Source organism: Anguilla anguilla, chromosome 18 (assembly GCF_013347855.1).
Source record: "Anguilla anguilla isolate fAngAng1 chromosome 18, fAngAng1.pri, whole genome shotgun sequence".
Lineage (NCBI taxonomy): Eukaryota > Metazoa > Chordata > Actinopteri > Anguilliformes > Anguillidae > Anguilla > Anguilla anguilla.
In genome coordinates this window covers 4,958,897-4,978,896 of record NC_049218.1, presented here as the reverse complement: position 1 = coordinate 4,978,896, position 20,000 = coordinate 4,958,897, and the positions used below count along the sequence as shown (strand labels likewise).

General features: G+C 45.6%; 1 protein-coding gene across 3 annotated transcripts in view; it reads right to left on the bottom strand.

The window, feature by feature from the left end:
* The window catches only part of rasgrp3 (RAS guanyl releasing protein 3 (calcium and DAG-regulated)), a 23,381-nt gene extending 8,942 nt beyond the window's left edge, over positions 1-14,439 (bottom strand). For 2 of the 3 annotated variants that reach the window (XM_035400730.1, XM_035400731.1), the window contains exons 1-14: positions 14,279-14,439; positions 13,762-13,864; positions 12,259-12,321; positions 10,225-10,356; positions 8,945-9,092; positions 7,152-7,325; positions 6,749-6,865; positions 6,148-6,423; positions 5,564-5,644; positions 5,202-5,315; positions 4,740-4,855; positions 2,888-3,035; positions 1,813-1,849; positions 1-70 (exon numbers count right to left, since the gene is read on the bottom strand). The exon at positions 1-70 is cut by the window's left edge and continues 80 nt beyond it. In XM_035400730.1, the coding sequence (XP_035256621.1) occupies positions 1-70; positions 1,813-1,849; positions 2,888-3,035; positions 4,740-4,855; positions 5,202-5,315; positions 5,564-5,644; positions 6,148-6,423; positions 6,749-6,865; positions 7,152-7,325; positions 8,945-9,092; positions 10,225-10,356; positions 12,259-12,321; positions 13,762-13,864; positions 14,279-14,348 (1,649 nt within the window). In that variant the 5' untranslated portion in view covers positions 14,349-14,439. Of the gene's footprint in view, positions 71-1,812; positions 1,850-2,887; positions 3,036-4,739; positions 4,856-5,201; positions 5,316-5,563; positions 5,645-6,147; positions 6,424-6,748; positions 6,866-7,151; positions 7,326-8,944; positions 9,093-10,224; positions 10,357-12,258; positions 12,322-13,761; positions 13,865-14,278 lie in introns of those variants that run through there. The other variant, XM_035400729.1, reaches the window with a different exon arrangement.
* Positions 14,440-20,000: the final 5,561 nt, after the last annotated feature.

Sequence of the window (20,000 nt, the reverse complement as noted above, 5' to 3'; positions counted from 1 at the left end):
GCCCGCGGAAGCTTCCGGCAGGCCAGGACCAGCAGCTCCCGGCACTGCTTATGGCAGTTCACCCCGCAGTCTGAAACACGGCGTGGGCATCAGTACACACACACACTCTCACTCTCACACACACACATGTGCATGCATGCACACACACACACACTCTCACACACACACACACACACACACGCGCATGCACAAATGCACGCACACACACTCTCACTCTCACACACACACAAGTGCGTGCATGCATGCACACACACACACACACACACTCTCACACACACACACACACACACACACTCTCACACACACACACACATGCGCATGCACACATACACGCACACACACTCTCTCACACACACACACATGCACACACACCAACACACACACGTGTGCACACACACATACACGCGCACACATGCACACACACACACACACACACATATATATATATATGTGCACACATACAGATACATACAGGCACACAGACATTCAAGCACAGGTCTTGACTCACTGATGTCATTAAATATCTGCAGTGCTTGACTGAAGAGAATACGTATATTTTAACCAGAATGTCCTGGTTAAATTCCTACAAAAAACTGCCTCCCTATATCTGGCCGTCCAAGCCATCCTCCTCCAAGGAGAATTAAGGTCTCGGTTCACCTAAATGGTAAAACAGGGTTAAATAAAACATGCTAAAATGATAACTGAGCGGTGAAAACATGCCACACTGTTCGTTTGCCCTCTCGGTTGGCTCGCAGGAGGTTAGGTTCTCTGAGAGGTGCAGGGTTAAATTCAGAGCTCCGTATTTAAGCTGTTCAGACGAGGTTTAGCCCCACGGCTTTTCTGCCAGGGGAGAACAAACCCTCCTTTATTCAGGGCAAACTCAGAAGATGGCTCGGGCCTGAGCTGTGCTCACGCAGCCCTTTCCTGAGTACTGTTCGCAAAGAGCGGTGTCGTAATCTTCTGGAATCTGCCTCAACGTCTAAGTCCTCAAAGTAGATTCAGGGTGTTTTTTTATTTTATTTCTTTCTTCCATGTCAACCGTGGCTCCTTATTTGTTTGAACTGCTGCTGAGGTCAGTCCTCACCCTCCGATTGTGATGTAAGGCCGCTGAGAGCCAATAGGAAGGGAGCTCAGAAGAGCAAAGCAGCCTCCCAGTCCGAACAGAGCTCAGTTAATCAGAAGTACAAATAAAACTGTTGATGTCAGGGGTGGGTGGTTTAAGGGGAGTGTTAACTGTGTTGATTGAAATTTTTTTTGTAAATACACTCAAGAGCAAAGATCATCATATGCGATGACGGCCACCGTTGTGGCAGATTCTGACTTCCCAGAATCACATGCCAGCAAAGCACCAGCAGCTTTTTATTTGTTTTTTCCCATTAGCATTAGCCATTAGCAGCCTTTCATGTGTTATATAGCCATTAGCGTTAGCCATTAGCAGCCTTTCATGTGTTATGTAGCCATTAGCGTTAGCCATTAGCAGCCTTTCATGTGTTATGTAGCCATTAGCGTTAGCCATTAGCAGCCTTTCATGTGTTATGTAGCCATTAGCATTAGCCATTAGCAGCTTTTCATGTGTTATGTAGCCATTAGCATTAGCCATTAGTAGCCTTTCATGTGTTATGTACCCATTAGCATTAGCCAGCGGTGACCTGGCATTACAGGGATTAAAGATCAAAGGAAGAGTTACACCGCAGCACATTTTGGGACGCTGGGCCCCCAGGCACAAGTCTGCACTTGCCTGTGACCCACAAAGTATAAAACTAACACATATTTCACACAAACAGCGGTAGTGTAAAGAAATGGGAAACACACCTTTGCATTTGTATCCTTGTTTGATTATGCCCCAGAGCTGTTGGAGAGAGTGGGTTTGGAGAGGGGGGTTTGGGGAGGGGGGGCAGGATAAGAGGAGGGACAAGGGAATAATAAGGGGGCGGGGCAGGAGAGAATAGACAATAGAATGTCAGAGAACTGAACAGTGCTAGGAAAGCTGGAAAGTGATGTAGTATGGGATGGGGGGGGGGGTTAGTGGTCAATGCTGCGCTATAAACAGGATATGGCTTCTCTCAACACCCTTCCTGTACACAAAGGATAGTGTGTGTGTGTGCACACACATAGTACACACATACACATGGAGTATACCGTGTATTGGAGTATGACAATTCCAAAGCATACTTGAGAAATCTCTCTGAATGAGCTTTTTTAATTTCATTAACCTCATGATGATGTGCATCACTGTCTCGGAAGCGCTGGTTTAGGTTAAGGTCTATTCAAGCGCAAGCAACACACCCTGGTCAGCTGCATGTGTCCGCTGTGTGAATCCACAAGATCTGAGATCCATTTTAGACTCGCAGACATCCTAAGTCTGCATCGCCATGTCGCTGTCTCGCAGCCAATATGGCTAACAGGCACGCTGGCACGTGGTGCCTCCATATGGCGAACCTTGTCACGCGCGAACAGCAAGTTCTACTGCGTATCAAAAGGTCATAACCGCAGCAAAGGGTTTAAATGTTGTTACAGAAGTGAGAATGAATGATAGGTAGCCACGTGCCGTAGTTCCCTAATGAAATCTAGCTGGACAGAGTGTAGCACAGTGGGTAAGGAACTGGGCTTGTAACCGAAAGGTTGCAGGTTCGATTCCCAGGTAAGGACACTGCCGTTGTACCCTTGAGCAAGGTACTTAACCGGAATTGCTTCAGTATATATCCAGCTGTATAAATGGATACAATGTAAAATGCTATGTAAAAGTTGTGTAAGTCGCTCTGGATAAGAGCGTCTGCTAAATGCCTGTAATGTAATGTAATGTAGCTGAAATCCCTGATGAATGGGCTGACATAAGGATGTGGTGGAGCGGAGAGAAAAGGCTACACGGGGGTCAGCTGGTACGCACGAATCCCGCGCAGTGCTCGCAGAAGGTGGGCTTCAGGTAGGTCATCTCCTGGAAGCTGTGGACGAACCCGGGGCCCATCTTGCACTGCAGCAGGGAGTTGGCCCGCAGGAAGTACGCCATCATCTCGTCCTTGCTGATCAGGCCGTCCCTGGTGACGATAGCAACAAACTGGCCAATCAGGAATCCGTGCTAACTGAAAAAACTGAAATCTGAAATATAGCCATATAGCATTTATGGAATACGTGTGAGTGTTGGAATATCCAGGAATCTTTATGGATTCCCTAACTTAACCCAGAGTAGATCAGTGGGGGGGAGGGGGGGGGGGGGTGGAGTTAAGTAGGCAATGTAACAAGCAAACGTGTGTGGTTTTTCAGGATACCCTTTAACACAGAGAAATTAATTCATAAAAAAAGTTAACCAGGCCAACAGATGTTTCCTACAGATGCTTCCCCAGAGCTGCATCCTACAGCTGGAGAGCACTGGATTGCCGCGCATGCATGCTAACAGCTAATGGATAATGGCCGATGGATAATGCTAATGGCTAACAGCTAACAGCTAATGGCCAACGGTTGATGGCTAATAGCTAACAGCTAATGACCACCGGATAATGGCTAATGGCTAACGACGCTCTTGCATGCAGACACAGCTTTGGGCAGTAAGAACAGGTAAGGCTACAGTTATGTGCAGACAGGACTCAAGAAAGTTTGGGGCCATTTTCAAACACAAAATGTACAACGAGAGAAATAGTATGCTACAAGTTTTCTGAAAGTCAATGCCTCTCAAATTTTTGATCACATCACCGCACTAATTTACTTAATTAAAAAAAAACAAAAACAAAATAAAAATAGCTAAAACACGCATACTTAATATATTAAACAAAACATGAAACAAATATATTCTTCAAGTAAAACACTGGTTTATATACCGAATAGATATCTTTAAAAAAAGAAAAGAAAGAAAATACACTCTGCTTTATTCCTGAGGGAGAGAGCAGTTGTAATTTTTCAATCCAAGTCACTGGGCGGAGAATTTTCTGGAAACTACATCGGACTACTTCCTCGGGACTAACGCTGTGACATCACAGCTGGGGCTGCACTCACAATACGTCCACTGTTGGAGCTGGAGGGAGACAGTGTCCTGGACTTTCACATTAACAGCACTAATGGTTCTTTATGACAGACCCCCCCCCCCCCCCCCCCCCGTGAAGCTCTGCAACACGCTTCCTGAGTCACGGAGCAACTCAGGCAGACGGGATGATGCGATTGGTGCTCTCCAGCGGAGGGATGAACTGCCGTGACACCATCGAGTGTGACATCACACAGAGAACGGCGCACTGTGTGCTTCACTGGGGGCTGCCATGACCTTCACCCCGTCACACGGTGAACATGCAGACCGCTGCAATGAACATGAGCTTCGGTCCCTTGCCTACACTTTCTTCTCAAATTAGAACAATGTAACTAAGAGCTTCCATGCAACATTCATGAATGCATTCTAAAGTATACTTTTTAGAGCATGCTCAGCTGCAGATTCGTGGCTCTGTGTGGAAAAGAGCTTTCTCAGTTCTACGTTTCTGTATCGTTCAGATTATTTCATCCAAAATCCTGAGTGGCTGTATGGGGCACTCAGGATTTGTGTGTGTGTGTGTGTGTGCGTGTGTGTGTGTGTGTGTGCATGTGTGTGTGCATACATGCACGCGTGCATGCGTGTGTGTGTGTGTGTGCATGCATGCGTACGTGTGTGTCTGCGCGTGTGTGTGTGCAGATGTGTGTGTGTATGTGTGTGTGTTTGCAGATGTGTGTGTATGTGTGTGTGAGTATGCCTTCATGTGGGATTGGTGAAGGATGACACTCACTGGTCCTTGTCCAGGACACAGAAGGAGTCCAGGAAGGGGAAGTTAGCTGCGATGCTCCCAAAGTCCTCCTGAGAGATGTAGCCATCGCGGTCATGGTCGTAGTTCCGGAATACAGACTGCCCAGATAAAAAGCAGTAAAAAGTCATTACAGCGGATGATATTTACAGTAATTCTTACTGTAAGGTAGACCAAAAGACAAACCATTAAAATAAACCAACAACATTATTATTATTTAATGTTTTTTTCTTCTGGAAATCAATATAACTGGAAGTGCTTAATAAAATCCTTGTTTTGTTTGGCTTTTTAAGTTCAAATTAAATTCATGTTGCTGGATGCATCCCTGCTCTTCCTGTTTCACACTCAAATTGAACTAGGCAGCAGACAGAAAGACACTGCAGTGAGGTTAACACAGGTCAAGGCAGAACAGACATTGGAATGAGAAGGAGGCAAACTTTTGCTTACATCCACCACCTTCCTGATGTGCTTGTTGACCACTGAAGGGTCTGGTTTGGTGGTCACCCCAGCTGCCCAGTCCAGGGGGGCCAGTGGCTTGTTGGGCGTAGTGGGAGAGGTAGGCTGTGTGTACCAGGGAAAATTAATTAGTTAATGAGCTTGTTCCTTCATTCATTCAATCATTCATTTTTATGCATCATGGGTAAAATGCAATGATATGTAATGATTTATAATAGTTTTAAAAATATTCTCTCAATTAGCAAACTGAGATTAGTAGTAGTAGTAGTAGTAGTAGTAGTAGTATAGTTACTGTTACCTAGAAAAGAAAGAGATGAATATTGGGTGGGGAGCACATGGCCGATGGGACTCACCAAAGACTTTGGGTTGCGAGGTTCCCTCAGCAGAGACAGCTCGTAGATCTCGTCCTCGGTGTAGTAGAGATCTAGAGAGAGCTGGAGAGAATGGAAATGCTCCTGTACAAAAATCACATTTCACCCCGCGGGGCTAATTAAGCTGGGCCACAAACCGTCGAGCAAACCTCAACGGTCCACGTGAGTCCTGTCACTGGTCACTGCCAGATCAGGAGAGATAACCTGCTGTAGAGAATCACTCGGAAAACTTTCTATTCACAGTTCCTCACCCGTTTTCTCACCTTATGAGTTTGCGATCAAAAAAAAAACTCTCCTCCCTAAAATCAAGGGTGGTTATTTCCAGAAATTTTTCCAACAGTTGTCAAAGTTCAGATCAATAATTGATAATTTCATGATATGTTCTATAAGTCATTTTCTTTTCTCTACCCTCTTGCTCCGGTACAACAGGATGGCAATGGTAAATAACACAGCAATACAAGATAATTCTAGCAGCTCACGCCTACATTAGTTCTCTCCCCTTGGTTAGCGAGTGCTGCAGTGTGAGACGCGACCAACAGAGGGCGCCGCTGCACGGGGCCACTCACGGTGAGAAGGTAGATGAGGTCCATGTTGGGCTCCACCTGGGCGGCGGCGCTCTGCAGAGACACCAGCTCGTTGAAGGTGAGGTACAGCTGCTGCATCTTGGCGATGTTGACCTTGCTCTCCTCCACCCAGTCGGGGAAGACCACGTGCACGGCGATCAGGTCCTTCAGGTGCACGCCCAGGATGGGGATCTTGAAGCCCTCGCAGTCCGTGAAGGCCTTACGGTAGGCGCAGTAGTTTCCGTTGGAGGAGACCAGCTCGGTCATGTCGTTCCAGATCTGTGGAAGGTGGGGGCGGGAGGAACGACAAAACAGTTGCGAAGGATGAGAAACGGCATGAAACAAGAGAGAGGTGTGGAGAACAGCAATCGTGTCTCAGTGAAGGACAAGAGACTCAAAGGGGACGTGAGAAAGTGCTTTCGGCAAAAAGGGAACGGGTAGGACCAAGGTCTAAACAAGGGAAGAATGTCAGCATATTCTGAAACAGTGCATCTATACAAACAATGATATTCGAAATTAATCAATCACACATATACTGTATGTGTATGTGTGTGGGTGTGGGTGTGTGTGTGTGTAATTGATGCACCAGTAAAATGGTTCTCACCCTGTTGACTTCAGGGGAAAGGTGGGGGTGTGTTTCCTTCAGGCGGGAGATGGAACTGTGGCTGAGACCTCCCACCACCGCCATCAGCGTATTGAAGTTCTGGAGGTGCAGTAGTTTCTGTGGAGAAAGAGAGAATAAGCGAAGAGAAGGAAGAGAGAAGGAAAAAAGAGAAGGGAAAAAGCAATGCTGAGTGTTAGAATACATTTCAAGCATGAACGTGTAAAAGTCAATGCATTTTTTTAATGGCAATGTCTTTATGGGAAGTCTAAAGTGTAGTGCGGGTTCCCCATTACCTGGGTGGGTCCCTGGGAAGTCTAAAGTGTGGCACGGGTTCCCCATTACCTGGGTGGGTCCCTGGGTGGGTCTCTGGGAAGTCTAAAGTGTGGTGCCGGTTCCCCCTTACCTGGGCCACATTGATGAACTTGGTGATGACCTCGGCTCGGTGCTGGGGGGTCAGCTTGCTCAGGACCATCAGCTGGACCCACTGGGACACCCCGTTGAAGAGGGCGATGGAGCGCTCCAGCGTGGGGTTATCCACCAGGCACCCGTGAATCACGTAGCTCTGGTAGTCTGTGAACTGCAGGGGGGTGGGGGGTGGAGGGTGGGGGTGTGACGGAGCAAAGGCACAGCTGTCAGAAGGGTGGAAGCCCAACTGCCAAAAATATCTCAGTGCGTGACTAAAATCCCCCGTGAACTTACACAATTAAAAAAGCAGCCCTACTTTTAGCTTGTGTACATATTGAATAAAACATTATCTATAAATATTTGTGTACTTACACCACAGCTGCTGATTGACAATTTCCGAACAATAATAGCATAGATAAACATTAAAAAGTTGTTCATTCTTTTCATGTCAATGTTTTATTGTTCCAATGCTAAAAAAACACTCCGATAAATCTGTTTATATCCTGTGTTTATGTTTTGTTACACTTGTTTAATTCATATTGAATTTGCTCTTCTTATTCATGCACCTCTCTGGGACTCAAATACTTAACGTGACAGGGGAGGGGGGTTGTAGATGGATCAATATACTATCGTGACAGGGAAGGCGGGATATAGATGGATCAATATACTATCGTGACAGGGGAGGGGGGATATAGATGGATCAATATACTATCGTGACAGGGGAGGGGGGATATAGATGGATCAATATACTATCGTGACAGGGAAGGCGGGATATAGATGGATCAATATACTATCGTGACAGGGGAGGGGGGATATAGATGGATCAATATACTATCGTGACAGGGGAGGGGGGGTATCGATGGATCAATATACTATCGTGACAGGGGAGGGGGGGTTATAGATGGATCAATATACTATTGTGACGGGGGGTGAAGTTCCTGAAATGGCATGGACACCCCAGAAACCACACAACAAGAGAGTGAAATTCTTTAAAACACCACCCTGTGGCCATAAAGAAGCCATAAGGAAGCCAGAACATCGTGATAATTTTCCACAAGGTTAAACAGAGTTCATAGCAGAGTTTTCCCCCAGCTGCTCATTTCGAAGCTATCAGTGGCGGCTTGGGGAGGAAAGACGAGCTGGAGCAGCTGAGGAACCTTCAGGCCGCCAAGTTCAGAGCAAGAATGAAGACACAGAGCGGCAGATAAAAGCGTGGGGGGGGGGGTAGCCAGTGGAAAATATGGCGTGCTACGAGCGTACTCCTACTGATAAGTGAGGCCACAGGGGAGAGGTCTGTTAGCCAGGTGGATGTTTCCCAGCTTGATGGACATGGACACATACCAATACAGCCAGTCCTTGAAGGGATCTTTTCCCCAGGAGGATTCATATATACTGACCAGACATTCACCTAGGAGGGTGGCTAGTGTCCAGTCCCACAAGTCCCCTCTTATGTCACCCTAAATTCTGAAGCAAAGTGGACAGTAAAGAATGGACACCCAAATCAGGCCCTTAAATCAAAATCTGGCCCTGGTTTTCTTTTTTTTTTTCCAGGTATTTAACTGAACACTTAGCATTGCTGATTGGCCACACTGCTTTCACACCTGACTTCACAGTAAAGAGTGGGTGGAAAACCAGAAGTTCTCGGTCCCCAAGGACCGTGATTTGAGGAACAGGGTTTAATTGTCAAAATTTTTTTAAGAAAATCATCATTTTAGGATTTGAGGGCCAACATTTTTTTTTTTTTGGAATATCTCTGTCGAAACCTCCAGAAACATCGCGGGATGCACCCACCGATATCCTCCTGAAGGACTTGTACTCCAGGAAGGTGAGGTGCTCAGCCAGCTCCATGGGCTCCAGGTGATCGAACAGCAGGGACGCCTTGCCCTTCTTCGGCTGCTTCTTCCTCTGGGTCAGCTTCCTCATCCAGTCGTAGGAGGGACTGTGGGATATGTAGTTTATTCTATGAGTAATGCTTTGCAGATGTTAGGCCAGAATAGTGTTCACTGTTCTCGGCTAGAAATAGCTGTACAAAATAAGTATTGTACCTTACTGAACCCGTGTTTAGCAGTTGTCTACGACCAAGAAATGCACTTTTTTGTACGTCGCTTTGGATAAAAGCGTCTGCCAAATGAATGTTATAATAATGCAAGATGCCAAACTCTCACTCGCTTTCTCTGTCCCATCGGTTTCCTTTGATTACCTCGTCCCAGGTGTTCACAAGCACAGTGTATCCCCAAAAGCATCCTATCTCAGGATATTTGAGGCCAAAACCGCGAACAGTTTCCAGGTGCGGAGCACACTGAACACAATCATTAGTTAGACCCGGTGGCCAGCAACAAAACAACGTGGAATTTGATAACGCCAAACAAACTTGTGACTCTTCAGTGTTGCAGCGAAAGATGTTTTTTAATTCCTTCATCAATATTTCAATAAAATTTTTATGATATAATTGCTTTCCCCTCATTTATATCCCTTGTTTGAGTGCTCATCTCATCACTGCAACATCTTCCATCAGTTTGCGTGGGCTGTGCACTGGCACACAAGTCCTCCACAATGGCAGATAGAAAAACAGCTTTCTTCCCACAATTCCATCTGCCAGCTTAGCTGTGGACTACACAGATAAAGCAGGCAGATCACAGGGAACCCAATCACCCAGAATCCTTACTGATTCGTGTTTATGAACCCCCCTTATCTGAACTTGTTTCTGATCAGTTCTCCTAAGGTAATACTTTATTAATGTCAATATCAATTACATCACATCAACTTTTTTCGTGAAGTGTGATCAGCAGTTTGAGGTTAAATGCATTTCAGTGTGTTTGTTTGGGCCAGGCTAATGCACAGTTTGTTAAAGGACTAATATGAAAAGATTATTTTATATTCCTGGTGACTGGTAACGTGTGATAGTGTCCATTATTGATTATGAATGGGGGAGGGGGTGGTTACTGTACAAGTGTGTGCATGTGCATGTGCATGTGTGTGTGTGTGTGCATGTGCAATCCCTGTATCACGTGTTCACGCGCGTGAACAGCTGCCTGAATCTGCAGTGCCCTGTGTGTGCAGATGGTGCTCACATGGTGGAGATGTCTATGAGTTTGAAGTGCTCCTCACAGCTCAGCTGCGCTGCCACCTCCCTGAACTCCTCGGTCAGCCGGATCAGGCCCAGGTCCAGGTTAAACTCCGCCGGGAACTCCATGATCCAGTACCTGCAAGGGGGAGACGGGAGGACTCAGATTTCAGTTTAGGTTCGGATTGCTCTAACACAGTTACTGATTCCACGGGATATTCAACCCCTTCATATTCCATGTGCGGTATCACTTGGTATCGCCTCCACCAGAACCAATTATGGCAAATCTGGACCTACCTGTATCTCATCCCTCACCCGTAGTGAAAAAATCTTTCTATACAGGAAAATATACTTTTATGTGTACTGCATAAATTGCACATACATACATAGATGAAACCATTTTGTTAACGAGAAGCCACATGCTGTTACATTTCATTCAATTGTTATAGTATGTGAAGATCCATAAACCCTCCCCCATTTTAATCAATGACTTTGGTTTATCCACATTATGAACCAAACTCTCACGTTGCATTTATATATTCACAAACATTTCTTTTGACAAATTTGAAACACCACAAAGGCATTATATTTACTTAACAGACTCCTATCTAGCATGATTTACAGATGCAGAAACTCAACCTGCAAATATAACTTATCAGAGTGCATCTAATGGAAGCTGGGGGAGTCGAGTTTTTTGGACTACGTCGATTTCCATCTGAGCGTGGACTCCAGGGAGCGTTTTCTTTGTTATGCCACATACTTTTCCAAGCAAATGGCTCTTATGTGAGAGATTTACAACGGGAAATGCTTCAGTAAAATAATCAAAATAACACGCCATATTACCAGAAATGTTTTGATAAGTTGTTGTACTGCACAAAAAGGGGAAGACTTAAAAGCAATAAAGCCGCATTAAGTTCCTTTGGATAAAGGTGTGTGCTAACGCATAGCAAACTGCCATTTCCAGGGTGACTTACTGCATAGAACATCAGGAAAATGCAGCGAGAGATAAATAACAGAAAAGTTTGTCGCGAACAAGCATGAGCAACAGGAATCGCAGAATTACAGATAGCTGAAAGGAAGGGCAAAGCCGTCTTCTCCCATTAATCCACTAAGTCCCCGAGGGTAATGACACATCCAGAACAAATCCTAATTAGTTAGAGAACTCTCAGAAAAATGCTTTTTTGTTGTGGGAGGGGGAGGGAGGGGAGGGGGTGGGGGGGGGGCACTGCAACTATGAACCACTTCCACATAGATCATAGCTACAGGCTAGCTTACCACGCCTTACAGCTATTTGTAATTCTGTGATTCTGTATTGCTCATGCTTATTTGCTACAAACATAAATTTATATTATGTATTTCCAGATGTTCTATGCAGTAAGTCACCCTGGAAATGCAAAGGAACTTAATGCGGCTTTATTGGTCTAATCTAAGTCTTCCCTTTTTATGCAGTACAACATTTTTTTAACAAAACATTTCCGGTAACATGCCGTGTTATTTTCATATTTTACTGAAGCATTTCCCGTTGTGAACATCTCTCACGTCAGAAGCCATTTGCTTGAAAAGTAAGTCGACCCCCCGGTGCCTTTACGGAGCCGAGGTAAAAGGGACGTACTCTGCTAACGAGATGTAGGAGAGAGAAGCAGGGCGGGGCGAGGGGGGCGGAGCCGAAATCCGATGAATCAAGTACGGGAGGAAACAAACGATAAAACAGATGCCTGTGGCCTTTTTTTTTTTCTTTTCCTCTGCGTAAATAATGGATCACAAGACAACCGGCTTCACTGCGTGCCTATCCCCCATCGGACAATCTCTCCACTTCAGACGGCTGGAAGCGGCCCGCCGCTCTCTCATGAGGATAGCCGCTGGCTGGCTGTCGCTTCCGATGACATCACGGCCATCGTTGTGCCGGTCAGTCGGTCAGTCACACTCAACTGCCCCAGGAAAGCTCCCCCCTCCCACCCGGCTGTCCCGCCAGCACCATCAATATGCCGCAGCACAAGAGCTAGGAAAGTTAAAATAAATTGAAAAAACTTTATTTATTTACCTCATTAAATAGCAAATCTTGAGTCTCGTCCTTTGGCAGTCATCCCCCCGGCAATCTCGATACGTGGGGCACATTAAGGAAAGCGTTTTTCATCACAGGGGACATCGTCCAAGTGTGCTTTTGTTTTATTTGTGTTTCAAACAGATCACACAACAGATCATGCTTTTTCTTTTTTTTTTTTTTTAGAAAAAAACAGCAGCTGCTTGCGTATTTTTTGATAATAAATGCCACAGAAACCCCACAGAAACCCACAAACAGCTGAAGAGCCTTGACAGGAATGCGCGGTATCTGGAAATGTAGAAACAGTGGAAGGTCAGTCATGTGATCATTTCTGCCGAGTGCTTCGAATAATTGTTACCAGGCCAAATACTTGTCTTGCTTGTAAAATAGCAATATTTTTAAAGAGAGTAACTTCTTAAGAGGCCTTGGGCAGGGGTCCAGGCGTGGGTCTACTGGGAGACGCAGCCTGTAAAGGAGCCAGGGCTGTTTGCGATGGGGTCCCAGTACAGTGTAGCTCTATAAAACTGGGAAATCTCTCCCAAAAATAGGCCTGTCAAAATGTGCATATTATGTGTGTGAGGCAATGAAGACCACAGGAGGTACCCCCCTGCCCCCACAGGGTCTCGAAGGTGGGACAGGTCACGGGTGGATTGGTGATAGGCCTCTAAGATGGCTCAAGCAAAAGATAAATGTTAATATGTTGTATCTGGTTTATGCAAAAAAAAAAAGGATTAAAACAGGGAGACAAAATGGTGCCTTTGTGTTGTTGTCACATGGCTCTGTTAAGAAACACCTCCCAGGCTTCCTCACCCTGCTTCAGACACACCAGGGCTGGGAAAGAAGGACGGGAGGCTGCAGTATAAAGGAAGAATGAGAGATCTTTCTTCTTTTTTTTTACAACCTGGACTGGGTGAAATCTCAGACGCTCACGATAAATCGTGTATAAATCATAAATCACGCTCACAGGCTGCTCACAGGTGGCCTAACCTCGCCTGGTTGCCACGGCGATTGAAAACGGTTGAAATCAACGAGGGTGCAGCGCATTCTCATCAATCCTCATTAACCTTCCTCTGACATCACACACTGTCCAAATGCAGAAGAACAGGTTGTATTGGGTTCTGCGGCTTCCCAGTAAATGAGCAGTCAAATATTGATTCAGGAATGCGTGGTTATTCCAGGATAACCATAAGTATGGTATTTTTGTTAACCACAAGGCAGAGGCCTGTAACCCTAGGTGTACCTGTTATTGTTTCCTGGGCAAGGTGCTTTGCCACAATTTCCTGCAAACCTGCAGTTACCGCCAAGTCTTCCTCCCTTACCCAATTCACCACACAGCCACATCAGGCGCCTTATGGTCTTCTCCACCCTTCGCCCACATAGACTTTTGCGGGATGACCACGATTAGCGCCAGTGTGTAACGGCGCTAACGTTAACAGCAGAGTGACAGTAGCGGAGAGAGAGAGATGCGCCGCCATCTTGGCTCGCGCCTGTTGTGAAGGATATATCATCAGGAGCTTCCCGGCCAGCTCCGTGGACGTGACGTACCAGCGGTGCATCAGCAGCATGGTCCGCGGCAGCTGGCTGCTAGCCAGCCCTCCATTGTCATCTACAGGAATGGACACGTCGCTGTTAGCCACAGCTTGTCCGAAGGTGCTACACCCAATGTTGTCAAATACTGCATAGACATACAGTGCATTCCAGATTCATGAGTGTAGCAATGATTTTGTGGGTGTATTTGTTTTAAACAATAAAGCATACTGTAAGCTAGTTCAACAGGATTTAAAAAGCTACAGTAACTACTGTATGGAAAGGGCTAATTAACACTTTAAGAGCCATTAAGAACAATTATGGTAATATTAATAATAATTAGGCAAATCCTCAACACTAGCAATCCTGACCATGCTGTGCTGGTGTATGTAAATACATATCTGCATGTGAACAAGGGGACCACAGAGGAGCCCCTCAGTGGAGTCGGGGGAGGGGGGGGGGGGGGGGTTGCACCCCCCCCACACACACTCACCGAATGCCTGGATGCAAGCGTCCAGCAGCTGGTCCAGCGAGGCGGCCTTCCCCAGCGTGGACGATCCCATGATCCCTCGGGGCTGGCGCTCACTGCAGACACGGCTCCATTTCTCCCAGGCTGAAGAGCGCGTCTCCCCTCCCCCGCCACCGCCCCTCCCTCCACCTCCACCCCGGGTGGGGGACGTGAGTGTGTCAGAACCGGGCCCGACCCGGAGTCCTCACTGGAGCACTCTGTGTGGAGACACACGGGGCACAAGCACAATGTAAATCCCAGCCGCACTCCATCCATCCATTATCTGTTCCCGCTTATCCTGGTCAGGGCCGTGGGGGGTGCAGGAGTCAATCCCCTGCGAGCGTTTGGTGAGAGGCAGGAATACACCCTGGACAGGTCGCCAATCTATCGCAGGGCACACACACCATTTATTCACCATTCACTCATACCTATGGACAATGTTGAGTCTCCAATTAGCCTACCGGCATGTCTTTGGACTGTGGGAGGAAACCAGAGTACCCGAAGGAAACCCACGTGGACACAGAGAGAACGTGCAAACTCCACACAGAAAAGGCCCAGGCCGGGATTCGAACCCAGTATTCATCCTCACTGCACCATTGTGCCGCCCTTCTCCGTGGCGCTCCGCGCGTTCAATCACAAACAAGGCGCGGACGCATCTATGAGAAAGCTCTGAGACTACCCCGCACACGGCCCACACCTGACCCAGGAACAACGGTGAGATAGTTCCACTCAGCTGGCGCATGTCGATTCCACAGCGCTACTTCGGCGTCGAGGTAAGGATGGCAAAAAAAAACTGTAATAAGTGCCAGTGTTCCCATTAGAATGTACCAGCTAATTCACCATGTGCATACTTGAGTTTTTTCTTCTACTAATGCCGCCAAGATGCACGCCATCGTTTGAAGTTCTGTTGCAATTTGCAGTTGCATCCATTTGCCTTAATGTGCATTCAGACCCATTATAAATTTTCCCCAGGCTGACAACTTGGAGCAGAAAACACTTAGGCCTAGCTAGAGAGCCTGTCTCCAATATGCGAGTCTCCCAAAACTGAAAATCATAAGTCGTTCTATTGCTGAGTGCGCATTCATGCTAATTGAAAAAGACAGAGAGAGAGAGAGATGTTTCTCTTGGTTCTGGGTTCAGGAAGCCCTCAGAAGGATGCTCACCACCAAGGAGGCACAAAGCAGAGGGAACTCAATGTTCTTCCAAAAAAAAACAAAAAGAAGAAACTGACATAGAAGACAGAAGAAGATCAACGTTCCATTAAGCGATGAATCTGTTGTACATGGCTATCGCCGATGCCCCATAGAGATTGTGTGGCGGTCTGTGCTTGATTTGTGCTTCCATAAGTTTATTTAATATTCCACAGCCATTTAAAAGGCAATTAAGTCAGTGGCAATGTAACTTCTCTCTACACAAATGGATACACCCAAAAAAAAATCCCAAATAATGCTTATATTCCATTTTATGATCCAAAACTCGTGCTGTGATCAGATCATGAGGGATCAATGTCAGTCATAGCTAATTCAAAGTCATTAATTTTGGAACCACCTTTTATTTAATTTGAGTCAGAAAAATCTACAATATTATATCGGCTAACATTTGGAATCTGTGTAATTACATGGTAATTACATTATATAAGCATAGCTAATGTTTGTATCTGTGTAATTACAGAGTAATTACATTATATAAGCATAGCTAATGTTTGTATCTGTGTAATTACATGGCAATTACATTATATAAGCATAGCAAATGTTTGTATCTGTGTAATTACAGGGTAATTACAGTACATAGGCATAGTCTGAGAGTATCAGCAGTTGTGAGCAGCCCCTCTAAAGAGGTAGAAACACCCATTAAAGTTTTATTTAAAAAATCTGTATGGAAATCGATGTTAAATGGTCAAAACGATCTTTTCAAAGGAAATTTGTCATGAAACAGCGTGCCTATTCATTGCATGCTTGTAGACATATGCCCAGGGGTGCTTTTCCTGTACAACACCAAAATTAATCCAAGTTAAATCAAATTTACACAAAATGTACTTTACAGCATGCTTTGATTTTCTTCAGAAATTACTTCTGAACAGCTGTAAGTGGCTGGTGTACAATTAGTGTCTGATCTTATTTGGGAGCGTAGCTGACCTTATTTTTAAGACACTCTCTATGCTCCCTCTCCCAGTGTAATTACACACAGGATTAAATTTTTTTCTATTCATAAATAACACATTCATGTCTTTGCTTTTTTTTGTACATTTATACTTTTTGTTCGGAAGACAAATTACAGGAACACGGAAAGAACACTCCACATTAGCCGACCCTCTCAGTGTTTATGCTGAAATTATGTTCTGCCCAACCCCCAACCTCATGTCTTCAAAATGCACTCCTACGACAAGCAAGGTGCATTCACAGAACTCCCCCAGCACCTCTCAATTTTTAATGACTTCCTGATGTGCTCATGGTGATGATATTACTTAAACAGCTTATCGTTCAATGCATATTTCATAATATCATTCTGGCCCAGTGAACTCGACAAGGACTCCCCGTGTTTGATGTGGGTGGGGGTGGGGGGGAGGAGGGTTAGTGATTGGTGTTATATAACCATGTAGAAGGACAAAAGCTGTGTGATGGAAGACCGTCCTCATCCTCATCCAAGATGAGAGCCGTCATTATACTCCATTGAAAATTGAGTTTTGAAAAATAATAATGACAAAAATATGCAGAGGCAAATGAAAAAAAAAATCAACCTGGCTGCTTTTTTCATGCCTGGGTAGACCCAAATTCAAAATGGCTTCCCTGAACATTTGAACAATCTCAACTGTAAAGGTGAAAAACAACAACCATAAAAACCCAGTAAAACTCCATCTTTTGAAAATAAAAGGAGTGAAAGAGCACTCTGCTCTGCCATGGGCAAAATTGTGAGCGCAAATAAAAATGGATCTATGCTGGGTGCAAGTCTACCATTTCCAAACGGCACTCTAACAAGAGGTGCGTGTGCACAGCAAAAAAAATCCAGGCGGCCACAAATGTGCCGGGTTGGAGTGAAACGTGCTTTCCTCGAGTTGATTAAACACTGAATATGTAACCGTGTTACCCAATACAGCCCACCGGCCATCCAAACTGCATCATGGAAATATGTCATCTGTGTAATGGAGGCAAGAGCGTCATCGACACTGTTATTCGCTGCCCTGCTCTGTTGCGCTCATGCACCTCCTGACCAATCAGGGTTGATGGGGGGAGGGGGGCATCTGCGGACTACCCAGGAGCAGTGCGACTGGGAATCGATTCATCGTGTTTAAAATGGGGTGGGGTGGGGCGGGGGGGTGGGGTTATGCCTGGTTATAAAAGACTGGGTAATAAGTCCCCTGGTGACTGGAAGCCGTTAACCGCCCTGTGTATCTGCTGCCGTCACCTCCCCCTGCCACGCACACGACACGTCGCCACAAACCTAATAACCTTACGTCAATAAACCCCCCCACCACCCACCCCCCACCCCCGAGTCTCCTCCCCCCGAGTCCTGCCCCGAAGGCGATTTGCCGATTGACAGTTCGACTCTTCTGAAAGAGTGCCGCGAGGATATTTGCAAGATACATGTGGTGGCCTTTTTTTTTTTTTTCTTTCTCCACCTCACACGATGAATCAAAATGGCCGCTCCCGTCGTTCACCGATACGAGCTCAATCGGCTTTCCGGGCTGTTAACGGCGTTGATGACCTAGGCGGAAGCTAGCAACCGTTGCTAGCCTCAGATACGCGAGCGGGGCTGGGGTCCGGCTGATAAGCGCTCATCGATCCGCCAGTTTAATTAAATCGGCAACGTCGCTTAACATCGTAAATCTGGCAAAGCGGAGCACCGTAAAAAAAAGTGATAAAATATTTACAACGGCCGCATTGTTTCAAACGTCCAGTTTTATTTGATTTGTAAAAAATTCCGTCGGGCTAGAGATGCAAGATTGATGCTTGCCATTGATTTCGTATCGATTGATGCTGCTCACTCCAGCATTTGATATGGCCGAGCATTAGAAAGGCTCGGTAGCTCAGGATAACCTACCCTTTTCATGCACAGAGATGTGGATCTCTCCAAAACTGATTACATGTCCTGTGGCGAGAACTGCATTTTCCTGTCAGAAGACCAGCTTACCACTCCTGTACGTCATTTAATTTAGGTAACCTCTTTCCATTGCAGATTATTTTACAGTTTCATACTCTAATTACTGTAAATTCCCCTTTATTGAAGTTTCCGTTCTACAGTATCGGTTAAACTAAAGAATACATATTGCGGCGGTGACATGAATATACATATACAATATATTAGCTTAATTTGATATGAATAGATAGAATAGTATCAAATACAACATGTGATTAAATGCCCTTTATAAATGTATACATCCTGACACCATTCGTACTTTAATTCTCCAGGTTAAAGTATGAATGGTGTGGATAATAAGCAATGTTCAGCTCTGCTCTCTGAGACCGGAGGAATAAAAGTCAACGTCCGGATAAAACAGCAAGCGTACGCAGCTGCAACGGATTAAGAAAAAGGCAAAGATAACAATTCTTATCAAAGGCATGCTGTTCCCCCGCGTGGGGCTCCAAACAATAATACATTTTTTAAAGCCTGCTTATCCCACGCACGCTTGTTCAGGCTGCAGTTTGACCAACACCGTTCCACCGATACAATTAAATACCAGGCACCGCACCAAGATTTGAAAGATTTCAAACCCGTTCTAGTATCCACCGTAAGAAATACTAACAAATAAATATGGGCTTGTAATGCTTTTTTGGAAGGTCCACTTCTAATTCCTGTCGAAGTATTGTCAACTAACTTCACCCTCCACCCTCACTGGTCACCAATGTCCTGAATCACTGGACCATACTCTCCTCAGTTTGTGATCAAAGAGTCAGTGCAGAACTTTGTGGTTTTTTTTTTTCAGGCTGTCACGGGAAAAACAGGGCAACGCAGATGACACAAACAAGGCTCTTTCTTCTGAGAGGACTATCAGAACCGCCAGCTTGAGAGACTGAGCAGATTTCTCTCTCGGCGCTAATTGATTGAGAACACTGTCCACATTGCCCTGAGCCAGGGGCCCTGTGTCATCCATCATCGTGTCTTCTCATTGGTGGAAGAGTGAGGGGGCCTAAGCAGATGAGAAAGGGCTCCTGTGCTTAATTGCAGTAATTAAGTTAGATCTGCTGCTCGCGCGGAGGTGGTGGGTTAGGTGGGAAGTGAGGGGGCTGATGGATGGGGGGAGTGAAGTTTTCTTCGTCATCATCTTCAGCTCTAACCCTTAATTGCTCCACTTTTGAGTTTGCAGCAGTTAACCCCCCCAAACACACGCACACGCAAACGCACATGCACACGCAAACGCACACGCACACGAACATGCACACACACACAAAACTTGTTTGCGCCTTCTATTATGAATGGTTGGAATGCCCAAGATAAGATATGGATCCAAATAAGGTCTGGATGTACAAGATGAAAGCTCTTTTTTTTCCAGGTTGAAATGACCGTCTATTTCTGACAAAACAGAAGGTGACCATTCTAAAAAAAAAAAAAAAAAAAAAAAGTCAAGGCGCAACATCAAAAACTGTACTTTTGTTTATTCATCTTATCTTTTTTTTTTGGTCGAGTGTGATTTAGGTTCTATCTGGCGTGAGCCGCCAAGTACCCGATTTTCCATTGGCCGGCCCTCAGAAGCAATTAATCATTCACTAAG